Source organism: Lupinus angustifolius, chromosome LG03, assembly GCF_001865875.1.
Source record: "Lupinus angustifolius cultivar Tanjil chromosome LG03, LupAngTanjil_v1.0, whole genome shotgun sequence".
NCBI classification, from domain to species: domain Eukaryota; kingdom Viridiplantae; phylum Streptophyta; class Magnoliopsida; order Fabales; family Fabaceae; genus Lupinus; species Lupinus angustifolius.
This window is the reverse complement of record NC_032011.1, coordinates 15,903,226-15,916,152: the sequence shown is the minus strand read 5'-3', so window position 1 is coordinate 15,916,152 and position 12,927 is coordinate 15,903,226. Positions and strand designations below refer to the sequence as shown.

Here is a 12,927-nt window from a genome sequence, read left to right as displayed (position 1 = left end):
CAATTTTTATATTTTCACTCCTCTTTTTACTTTTTTCATTTTTTTGTCCCCTTTTTATTTTTTCTCTCTATATAACTCAATTTGGTGCGTTACTATTTTTGTTTTAATTTTTAAGAAGGTCAAGATTGGATATTCACATGGTCTCATTTTACTTGATAATATATAATACTTAAGGTTTCACTATTGAAAAACATTGTTGGGGTAAATCGTTCCATAAATTGGGTTGGCTACCCCAACATCATCAAAATTTGCTCCTATATTATGCGTTAAGAATAAGAAGCTCATTAGGTTGAACTATGAATAATATTCAACAAAAAACTTAGGCTCCTCTTGGTCTTCATTCAAATCTGTCTCAATATCAAATTATTCTTTCATTAAAAAAGTGCTAGCATAGTCTATCACGACTCCTAATTTCCTTATAGAAGTTATAAACTTTTCAAAAAAATTGTCCTTGTTTGCTAATGGGAATGAGTGTCGAACCTCTTGATAGTGTCCTTTGAGGGTGTTCACTTAATGCATACAAACATATGTCAATGATATCCATTGTTGGTCCTTGGTGGGCTTCTTTTTTTATTACAACTCTAAGTTGCCCCTAGAAGTTCTCAACTTAATATCATATTCATTTTCCTAAGTCGTTCTTTTAGGTTTTTGACTTAATATATTTTATTTATTTTTTCTTTATTTTTCTTTTGGTTGAAACACTAATAAGTCTAATTCATTTTGATTGCCTCATAACTGAATTGAAGTGCAAGGTCTACACTATTTATGTGGTCAAATTGAAGCTTCTTTTGAGAAAGATTTATTCATAACAAAGGTGACCATCCTTTGTGTTTTCCTGATTATGTTCGAGGGATCTTTGATTTCTAACAATCTCCACAACCCAAGGACATCTGATTTCCCATTTAGACTTCTTCTCCCATACACACTCTTTTTAAAAAAGAAATACTAACATAATGATCATGTAAACATGAATGATGATTGAACTATATGTGGCAATTTGGTGATGATCAGGGTGAATGGAAATTAGTTTTATAAATTAAAGATGAGATACTTTGACCAAAAATTTTACAAGGTTTAGTAGAATAAGTGTCTATGTGATCTCTTGTGTACTTTAAGCAGACTAATCTTCGACTTGGTCTTCTAAGATTGTATTGTATCATAACAAGGAATTATGAAATAAAAGGATGTAAGACTTAGTAATCCTTGTTTTTTCTATTCTCAAACATATTTTCCACAACAATCAATTTATCATTAGAATTTTCTGGAATACAAGATAACAATCTAAGAGGGAGGCTAATTAGGTTTGCAACTAATTTATTTTTTTATACACTTAAAATCAGAATTATAACAAAAACATAAATATAAAGAAAAACTTTGCAGAATTTAAAGTGTAAGAGATATTGGGAATCACAATGGTATATATCTTCGTTCACCTTTAACAACTGGAGGCCAAGTCTAGTCCATTTTATTTTATTTAAGAGATTTCCACTATTCAAATATGAGTATCTATTACAAGACTCACACTGACACTATCTCTTTAGATCACTCATAATACCACAAAAAACACACACCAATTTCTTGTTTTACAAACACACTCACCAAACTCTATGGCTATCTTTATTTTATGATGTTGAAGAAGACTTAAGTAGGCTAAGGTTCTTTATAAGCATGTAGGGAAAGTTAAACTTAAGTAAACCAAGAATACTCTACTAGTGTAGTAAGGTTCAACTATCCATAAAATTATCATAAAGTCCGATAAACAAATACTACCCCGTTGAATTCATTGTTTAACAATGGAGGGCAATTTAGAGAATCTGGGATGAAAAAAGAGTCAATGTCAACTTTGGTCCTTATAAATTTCCTATTATACCATTACTAGAAAAATAAAAATCCAAATTAATACTTAAAATCGTGAAAATGAGTTAAAATAGTACATTTTAATGTCATAAAAAATGCTAAAAAAACAAATTTGATTCACATTTAATATTTGAGAATAAATATCTCATCATACCAAAAGATAACTTATCTCTTTAACTCTATTAAGTGGTTTGACATATGTCTTATTTACCTTCGTTCCAGGAGTTTTTATTTAAAAATATTATAAAAGAAAAAATAACATACAAGTCAAACAATAAGTGAATTTAAGGAGATAAGTTATCTCCTAATATGAAAATACACTTTAACTTTATTCTCTTAATATTTTAATGGGGAATGGAGTAGCTCCTGGTATAGGAGATATGATATCTCCTCTTACCAGTGAAATCATGATATATGTCATGTTTCATCATTTTTTATGAAAATATTTTTAAAAATAAATAAAATAGCACACATGTCACATTTGTACTGGTTAGAGGAGATAAGTTATATCATGATATAAGGAGGAGATACATTATTCTCATTTTAATGATTATTTTAAGTTTTTTACTTGAGACCAAATTGGTACATATAAAATTGAGGACAAAAATAGTTATTTACTCTTTCACCCTCAAGCTAGAATCATCCTCTTGTCTTTCTTCTTGTGTCACAGCATAACACAAACCCAAAAACAAAACTAAAACTTAACAAACAACCTCGTTAAGGAGGTTACAAGTACAATATATAATAACTGCAATTCTAGAACCACGGTTTGGTTCTCTCTCTAACACAGTACGAATCATCGTTGCTTCGTTCTTCGCTTATCTTCACTCACATTCTTCGTTACTACTCCTATGTATGTGCCTTTTATTCCCTTAGATTCTCTTAATTCTGATTTAATTTTATCTTTTTTCTTCAGTTTTCTTTGGTTTCTCTTACTTTATATCTAATTTGATATGCATCAACTGGTTAGGTTTGTATTAATTTGTATGATATTTTTGTTTAATGTATCATTGAGCTGTGAAGATTGTTTCATATTTATGCATTTTGTTAGTTTATATGTTGATGAATTGAAGAATTTTTTGAAAAAAATCTAATAAAGTCTCATTATTTTGAACTCCTAAGATAATTAGATGTGGCCATTGTTTTAAATTGCGGCCGTTGCAATGCGGATTGCGGTGTGAATTTTTTTGTGAGTAAAAACATATTTTGACATCAATGCAGTCTGATGCGTTTGCGGTCCGATGCGGTTGCGTTGTGGCCCGATGCAGTTCTGTTGTGGCCCGATGCGGTCCAAATGCAGTTACGTTGCGGCCTTAAGCAGTCGCATCATTGTGATTTGGTATCACCCCACAATTGCGGTGTGATGTGGTTGCGGCAATCACTGCAACCGCAATACGGCGGCCGCATAACGTGATGCGGTCTGCAATTTGAAACACTAGATGTGGCAATCCCTAACAAAGTTGTGTGTCTTTTTATTTATTTATATAAACATATTATCTTCATGTTGAATCTGAATTCTTGGTTTTTGCTATGGTTATGAAACATGGAATATATTCCTTTCAATGCAAGTCCAGAGTCTATAGCCATGACATTGGTTAAATGGATATTATTTTTTTCCACCTTGGGAAAAGATATCACATAATTGTTATTAAGTTATTAAGATGTGAATTTGAGAATCTTCTTACCAAGAAACTTGGTGGACTAAAGTGGAAGATTTGGGTTACACTTTAGTTAAGCTGGTTGATTTGATCATATGCATCTGATAAGTGATGTTGCTGAGTTTACTCGCATTAATTTTCGTCATGTATTTTCGTCTTTTTTCGCTTTGTGCTTTTGTTGTCACTTGTGGTTTGATGTCATTAATATTGGCAAGTGTGTGCGTGACGTGACTGTCACGCACACCTCCATGTGTATTGATGGTGTGTCCTTTGTGCATGTCTCGCTCTAACTAATTGGGATGTATCTCATTGCATTTAAATAACGGTATTCCCTTTCATTCCACGGGGGCATAAATGACTTATCACATTTATGTATAAATTTTTTATTTTACATTGCAAGTTTATAACTAAAAGAACTAACCTTTCAAGTAATTAGATATTAAATGCTTCAATCTTATTAATGGTTGTTTGCTTAACAAATAGTTTTTTGAGTCACACGGTTCATGAATTCATTCGCAAGATTAGATATCATTTGGCAAGCTAGCGTATCATCTCATGCGATGAGTCGCAAATGGTCTCAAATCATGCATGAATTTCTTGAATCAGTGTGATTCCGTATCACCGCATCATGCGATTCAAAATTTCTGAATTGCTAGATTTGATACCATTGGGCATGCCAGCGGTTCATATCATGTGAAGAATTGGAGATGACTTTGAATCATGAATGAATTTCTCAAAAGGGTGAGATTCCATAAAACCGAATCATGCGATACACCAATTCTCATGACAGAATTCGAAGGGGTAGGGAGGCATAAATTGTTAAATAAAAGGAACTGAAGGGGCAATACTGAGCACACTCAATTTGGCTGTTGAATTGCTCTATTTTCATTGCTCTGAGAAAGGTATTCAAGCAGTCACTTTTATGGTTCCTAAGGCCAATAAGAAGAGGAAGAAAGGATGTTATCCGGGAACATTAGACGACACTGATGATAACGAACTCTTCAAAGAAACAGCTAGTCTATTGACGGTTCACAAAGAAAACGAGCTTTGCACACCTTTCTCATGAAGGGGAAGGGGGAAACCTGTATATTTAAGTTTTTAATTGACATGTTTTTGAATTCGACTATACCTTGTGGTACACATTTCATGATTCTAAAATTAAACAAACAATTCTCGGGAAGATTTACAATTTTAGAACTAATGTCGTGACTTTGATTGCCTAGGTTTACTTCCTTTTTTACATCTCTTTATGAACTAACCTAGTTAGCTTTCTATAGAAATTTAATTTTACTTCGAAAACCAGCCTTTTCTTCTCCCGTGTATATTGTGGTTTACTGAAAACTAAAAATCTTCCTCATTCAATTCTGTACTTGTAATATTAACTTATTAATGTCACTAGTATTTATTTCCGTGTGCCTTTTAAAACATTACGTCTCAAGCTCTATTATTTTCATTATTTGTTAATCCAAATATTCACTGTTTGATTGCCTAAATCAATGTTACTTGTTCCTGCTGTTCTTTGATACTAGTTTCTATTCTTGCTTTTGTCTATGAAATGAGGAGCTGCATAATTAAATTATGTATTCTTGTAAGTACTTAATTATATTTCTTAATATATACATTCGCTCTTCATATTGACATATACACCTAGACATATTAAGTAAACTCCAAAACAAGATGATATATGAGTATGATTCTTTATTGGAAATGATACATCTTTTAGGTGTTTATCACTGTTTTCGTGCATGATATTTCAAGTGCATTTCGTAGGAGTATTTTGTTTTGAAGGGTTATTTGTCAAATTTGATCAACCTGCATGTTTTTTTTTGTAGAAGCTTATGTGTATACTTGTGTACCAATCAAAGTATATCTTTATTTTTTTCATTGCATTTTGTTTATTTTTTCGGGATTGACTCTATCGTAATGTTTGTTTTTCCCTTATTCTCTTGACTGAAGGTTTTTGTGAAAGTTGGTGCAGCTGATTAGGTGTGCCAGCTCTAATCGGAAAGATGGGTAGCACATTCAATCCACAGATTTTAATGGAAAAACTAGCCAAGCTGAATAGTTCGCAGGCCAGTATAGAGAGTATCCTTTAAGAAATTTTTATGATCTATAATTTCTTTTTTTCCTATTTATGTTCATTATTGTACTGTTCAAGCAATTGTTTTATTTGTTTCCACTTTGCTGAGTTCGTTCCGCTTTGGCAATTGAAATATGACTATTTTTCCATTTTTTAGTATACGTGGTTAGCAACTATCACGTTCAGAGTTTATCTGCCGATGTGCTTTACAAACACACTTATACTTTCACACTCACATAGATACACACACTGACACAGACATTAACATGCTTTTGATTTTTCTTCGGTTTCATTTCACATTCTTACGTATAAATATTTGATGCTGGTGGGTTGTTATCCTTGATGTGGTTAAGCTTTGTCACATTGGTGCATTTTTCATATGAATAAAGCCAAACAAGTTGTTGAAACATGGTCGAGACAATTTCATTGTTCTCCTCGTGAGAAGAGATTGACATTTCTGTATCTTGCAAATGATATTCTACAGAACAGCAGGAGAAAGGGTTCTGAATTTGTGGGTGAATTCTGGAAGGTTCTTCCTAACGCTCTTCGAGATGTGATTGCAAATGGTGACGAGTTTGCGAGGAATGCTGCACTTCGTCTGGTAATTTAATAATTTGTTTTCTGAATTATTAAGTGAGATATATGCTTGTTGACAACTTGAGATTGTATCTTCTGTTTTTTTGCATATCAACTCAAGCATTAGGAATTGTTTTGTGATTTGGACCTGACAAAATGTTCTTAGTTTTTGTGATTTAAAAGATATGTTATCTTCAATGCTTACTTTTGTTGAGTTATTTTCAGTTATGGCTTCATTTGATTATATAGATATTTAGTTTCCTTAGTTAGCTGACCCTGATGTTAGATACAGAGCATCGATGAAATTCAAGTAACTCATTATTCAGTTTCAAGTTGGTAATTATTCTAATAACCTATGTGTCTGTTCTTAGTTATGCAATACCTCTTATTTTGTTCAAACTGATCGAAGCAACCAAAAAATTGAAGTTAAAAGAAAGAAGGGAAAAAATTAAGAGTTTAGTGCTTAATCTCTTTGGTTTTGGTGCACTAGTAGGATACACTACATTGAATGGATACCCGGAAACAGGATATCCGGGTATGAACATTCATGTACAAGAGAAACTTTGACTAATACTTCTATCCATATGACATTTAGTAAAGATATCATCTAAAGGCTTTTGTTTGCTATCGTTTTGGACCAAACCCCCCTTTTACTTTTACTCAGAATCAAGGCAGTTTAAGGCGAAAGGCACCCTCAATATGCTTGGGGGTTTTAATGCCTTGAGACAACATTCGTTAAAAAGTGCACGCTTCACTGAAGAAAGGCGTTAACATTAGAAAAAGAAGACGGTAACTATTTTAATAGTTTGAATTGATTTTTCATATAAATTAACTAATCAAGCATGTCATTCCTAGTAAAAAATAAACATTATGATTCAATATTTTGAGCCTTAAGCTGCATGCTGCTAAGATTTCCCAAAGTCTGATAACTAGTAATTTTTTTAACATTCTGACTATTCTACCCTCTTCAGCATTCAAATTAGCAAATTACATGGCTGGTCTTTCCGAGATTGTTTCACTGTTATCTAGAAAGGCACTTGAACCACTCAAAGGTGCCACTGATCCTTCTAATACTTCGCCTCAGCACCTTAGGCATGCTGTTTGGTGCCTTTATCTACACTGCTTGGAAATTGGCGTTGACACGGATTTTGGCCAATTTCAAAGTCAGTGAGATGTCCACTATTCAATTTCTCCTTGATAAAGTGCCACTCTATTTTATTATGTTTTGTTGTGTCATGCTAAACCGAATTATGACCGATGCTAATAGCATATTTGTTATCACAAAACTCCTTCACACAAGTTTCATACTTCATTCTAAGATCATCCATTATAGTCTTCATCTGTTGTAATTCATTAACTCCTCGTGTCATAGCTCATAATTTAGCCTCTGCACTCCACAGAGCAACCATTGTTGTTTCTTATTCCTCCGTCTCCATGTTACTAAATCACACCCAAGAATGTACAATAACCGAAGGTTGATCTCCCATCAATAATCTTGCATTATCAATATCATTATATACTTACATAGGTTCCTGCCTCTTCTGAACAATAATACTTTAACAGGGGCAGTATTAAGATTCTATATAATTTTATCCACAACTTGAAAGTGTCTCTCCCTTCAGTTATACATGAGATGTCCACTGACAGTATTTCTAAAATCTGGTGAAGTATGTGTCAGGTATATCTATTTTCCTACTCTAACCTTTGAGTTAAGCTCTATCAAATATCGATCTTAGGGTTCTTCATTTTCCTTTGTGATTTTTCTTAATGGATATAATAATACCCTTACAACTTAGATTTCTGGTTTCTTTGTGAAGATCAAGAACATTTTTCTTTTGAGAAATAAAGATGTCTTGTTTAGAATAGGCAACTTCAATCCCAAAGAAGCACTTTAGCCTTCCAAGGTTCTTCATTTCAAACCCAGTCGCTAATTTTTCATCTATCAATTGCGGCATCACCATATATGATGATGTTATCGACTTGTGTAAGTTTAAGAAGAGAATATGATCACGTTAACTTTGTTTGTATCCCAAGGATGCCATTTCTTATGTGAATCGTCCAATCCGTGCACGGGGAGATTGCTTATAAAGTCTTTTAAACTTGCAAACCTTATGTTAGAACTGATAATTTAGAAAGAAAGAGTGAAGTTCAAAGATCTGAAAATGGGATCTTGAACGAATTCTGTGTTTATTTCCTTGAATATGAAAGCTTGAAGCTTGAATTAAAATGGAGAACTATCTCTTGAGTAACTGATTTCCTAAATCAATTCTCTACCATTCAACTAACTGAAAAACTACTCCAGAACACAAGGCTAATCCTATTTATAGGATTTCCCTCATTTTCTAACTAACTAACTTCTGAAAACATAAAACTAACTCATTCCCTTCTTACTTCTTCAAACATACACGTGAAAGAATCACCTTATAGGGGGTTTCACTACCCTTGTCCTATCAATACCACCCCCCCCAATTTCTCTTGAATCATAGCAGCAGATTCCCATGAGTTGTCACAGCTTGGCAACTGATCCCACTTGATTAGCACTTCAACTTGCCCTTGCTGATCTTCTCTCCAATCCACCACAGATTCTGGTTCTACCACTAACTCATACTCTTCATTCAACAATGGGGGAAGAGGCTGAAGTTGCTGGTTAGGTTTTAGGGCCCTTTTTAGCAAAAGATACATGGAAAGTAGGATGTATCTTAACTTGTTTAGGGAGATCCAACTTGTAGGCTACAAGACCTACTCTACTTTCAATTTGATAAGGTCCACAGTACCAGGCTACTAACTTTGCGTATGGTCTAGAAGCCAAATATTTAAGTTTATAGGGTTGTATCTTCAAGTACACCCAATCCCCTTCTTGAAATTCTACAATTCTTCTATGCTTATCAGCTTGTCTCTTCATTTGATCCTGGGCTTTGAGCAAATTTTGCTTGAGCTCCCCTAAAATGAGGTCCCTTTGGTGCATCATCTGGTTAACATCTTCAATTTTGGATGGGAATTCCCTAGCTTTCATCAACATAGGAGGGTCCCTTCCATAAAGAGCCTTGAAAGGTGTCATACCAGTAGATCCATGATAGGTGATATGTACCAAAATTTTGCCCATGGCAACTAGTGCAGCCATTGTTTGGGTTTTGGCCCAGTAAAACATCTCAGATAATTCTCTAAACACCTATTGACCACCTCTGTTTGACCATCTGTTTGGGGATGGTAAGAGGTACTGAGCTTTAACTGTGTTCCAGCCAATCTGAACAACTCTTTCCAGAACTGACTCATAAAAATATGATCTCTGTCTAATATGATAGAGGTAGGGAAACCATGCAACTTCACTACTTCATTCACAAACACCACAACAACTTCCTTGGCAGAATAAGGATGGCTCAATGCATAGAAATGAGCATATTTTGTGAGTCTGTCAACAACCACAAAAATGGTATCCTTACCTTGGCTTTTAGGTAGTCCACCCACAAAATCCATTGATATATCCTCTCAACAAATCTTTTAATCTCTACCTTCATCCCCTTCCAATAGACACAACCAACTATTCTCTTATAAGTTCTAAAGAATCCTGAGTGTCCTCCAAAAGGAGTCTCATGACATTCTTTCAGAATCAGAGGAATTCTATTGGAATCCCTGGAGATCACAAGCTTGCCCTTGTATAACAGTACTCCTCCCTTAAATTCAAACCCTTCATGACTATCTGGAGATATAAGGAGTTCCTGAATAATTTGTTTCAACTTGGGATCTTGTTCCAATTCTTGATTCCATCTTTCCAAATCAGCCACTTATACCAAGGAGATAGCTGAATATATCTCTCTTCTTGAGAGGGCATCAGTTGCAGAATTCTCTTTCCCAGGCTTGTATTGGATCTCAAAATCTATCCCTAACAGTTTTACAACCCAGCTGTGAATAACTTCTGATCATTGAGAAACTTGAGCCTTTTTTGATCAGTTCTTATTATGAAATGTCTCCCTAATAAGTAGTGCCTCCACTTCTGCACAGATTGCACCACTGCCATCAACTCTCTCTCATAAACAAACCTCTGTTGAGCCCTGATGGATAACCCTTGACTCCAAAAAGCCAAAGGCTTCCCCCCTTGCATCAAGATTGCCCCTAGGTCTTTTACTGGATGCATCAGTTTCTACTACAAACACTTGAGAAAAATCTGGAACAACCAGTAGAAGTAGATTAGTCATAACTACTTTCAATGCTTCAAATGCTTGAATAGGTTGCTCTGTCCAATTATAGTTGTCTTTCTTCAACAAATCAGTCGAGGGCCTTGCTATTTTGCCAAATCTCTTACAAACCTCATGTAATATCCAGTAAAACCCAAAAAACCCCTTAAACCTTTGATGTCTTTAGGCCTAGGCCAAGAACTAATAGCCTCTACCTTAGAAGGATCAGCCTCCACCCCTGGCCAGAGATAATATGGCCTAAATAGTCTAACCTCTTTTGAGGAAAAGTGCATTTCTTTCTGTTTGCATTAAGAGAGTTAGTTTCTGAGACCTCCAATACCTGCAGTAAGTGCCTCACATGTGTGGGAAGATCCCTACTGAAAACTAGGATGTCATCAAAGAAGACTAATACAAATTTTTCAAAAACTTCTGCAGCACCTCATTCATCATGGCTTGGAAAGTAGAATGGGCATTAGTGAGGCCAAAAGGCATAACAACAAACTCATAATGCTCCTCATGAGTTCTGAAGGCAATCTTTTCAATATCCTCATCCCTCATCCTTATCTGATGGCACTTAGATTTCAAATCAAGCTTAGAGAAAACCTGAGCACCCCCCAACTCATCTAATAGTTCCTCAATAATAGGAATTGAGAATTTATTTGGGATGGTAACCTTATTTAAAGCCTGTAGTCTACACAAAACCTTCACCCACCATCTTTTTTCTTGACTAAAATGATAGGGCTAGAATAAGGGCTAATGCTAGATCTTATAACCCCTGCCGTCAGCATCTCTAATACCAACCTTTCAATCTCAGTCTTTTGGTAGTGAGGATAGTTATAGGGCCTCAAATTTGGGATATCTGCCCCCTCATTCAGATGGATGGCATGATCATGCCTTCTCCTGGGAGGAAGACCCTTAGGGTCCTCAAACAATACTTCAAACTGGTTCAACATTTCTGTAATTTTAGTATGAATGAATGTTTGAGGAACATTGGCCCTCTCTGGTTCTCTACAATGTACCATCAACCCTTCTCCCTCTTTTCAGCTCCTGTTAGATGTTTGAACACTTCCCCTCTATTTTTAGAACTAGCCACAGAAGGTGCATTAACAGAGGCACTACTACTAGAAGATGGTTCAACCTTCTTTTCCCCTAGGCTTGGTTTCAACCGTCATTGACCTGTTGGGATAAGTGCTCCTAGAGTAGCTAGGATTTCTACAATAGAAATTAGGATTTTGCTTCTTTTGTAAAACTACATTTTTTTCTTCAATTATAAGGGATTTTTGGATTACCTCAGAGAGAGTTGGATGTTCATGTAGCCTGACTTCAACTTTGACCTCATCTTTTAGACCATTTAGGAAGATTCTTTTGACAAACTCAGGGTCAATTTCCCTCAGAGCCCCTACATACTTCTCAAATTCCTCAATATAGTATACAACAGACCCCACTTGCTTCAAGGCCAGCAACTGTTCAAAGGGGTTTTGGACCATTGAAGATTGAAACCTTCTTACTATTACTATCTTAAATCCCTCCCAAGATGAATGGAGATTGCATCTACTCCACCAATGGTACCAACTGAGTGTTTTTCCTTCTAACACCATCGAAGTAGCTTGCATTTTTTCTTCCTCCGTGACATTCTCGAGGAGGAAATATCTTTCCAATCGTTGAACCCATCCAAACGCCTCATCCCCCGAGAAGATTGGAATATCCAACTTCCTCCATCTCTCTCTTCCAGGAAATTCAGGCAATTCATGTTCCCCCCTGTTCCACTCCCTTCTTCTTGGAAATTGGGAACCCTAGTTCTCGTAGTAAGTTGAGCAATTACCTCATCCAATCTCTTGGTTATTGCTTCATTCACTTCCAACCTGATTCGTTGTTCCTCCCTTTCAGCCTCATCTCTTCTCGTTCTTGGATCCAATCCTCCGCTGATCTAGCCATTCCTCTTGTTGATACCATAAGCCAATAGCGTAGCAGAATCGTGTTTTTCAGGGCACCAGGATGGTGCTCTGATACTAGTGTTAGAACTGGTAATTTAGAAAGAAAGAAAGAGTGAAGAAATTGTAGAATTTAGGTAAAGAATGAAGTTCAAGATCTGAAAATGGGATCTTGAACGAATTCTGTGTTTATTATTTCCTTGAATATGAAAGCTTGAAGCTTGAATTACAATGGAGAACTATCCCTTTAGTAACTGATTTCCTAAATCAGTTCTCTACCACTCAACTAACTGAAAAACTACTCCAAAACACAAGGCTAATCCTATTTATAGGATTTCCCTCCCTTTCTAACTAATTAACTAACTTCTAAAAACAGAAAACTAACTCATTCCCTTCTTACTTCTTCTAACATACATGTGCTTGATAGGGGGTTTCACTACCCTTGTCTTATCACCTTATTCCTTCCAACAGTAGAACTATATCCATTTGGAATCTCCATATAAACTTCCTCGTCAAATTTTCCATTGAGTAAGACATTTTTTACTTCAAATTGGTGCAATTCCTAACCAAAGTGGGAAGTAGAGAGGAAGGCCGCCATAGTGTTCATCTTTGATATTGGGGTAAATGTCTCATGATAGTCAGTTCCATAAGTC

The 12,927-nt window shown here is 35.2% G+C and overlaps 1 protein-coding gene across 2 annotated transcripts in view; it reads left to right on the top strand.

Annotated features, from left to right (window-relative positions):
• Positions 2,531–12,927, top strand: part of LOC109343521 (UPF0400 protein C337.03-like) — an 18,320-nt gene continuing 7,923 nt past the window's right edge. The window contains exons 1-3 of one of the 2 annotated variants that reach the window (XM_019581859.1): positions 2,531–2,710; positions 5,494–5,600; positions 5,949–6,196. In XM_019581859.1, the coding sequence (XP_019437404.1) occupies positions 5,525–5,600; positions 5,949–6,196 (324 nt within the window). In that variant the 5' untranslated portion in view covers positions 2,531–2,710; positions 5,494–5,524. Of the gene's footprint in view, positions 2,711–5,471; positions 5,601–5,948; positions 6,197–12,927 lie in introns of both variants that reach the window. The other variant, XM_019581858.1, reaches the window with a different exon arrangement.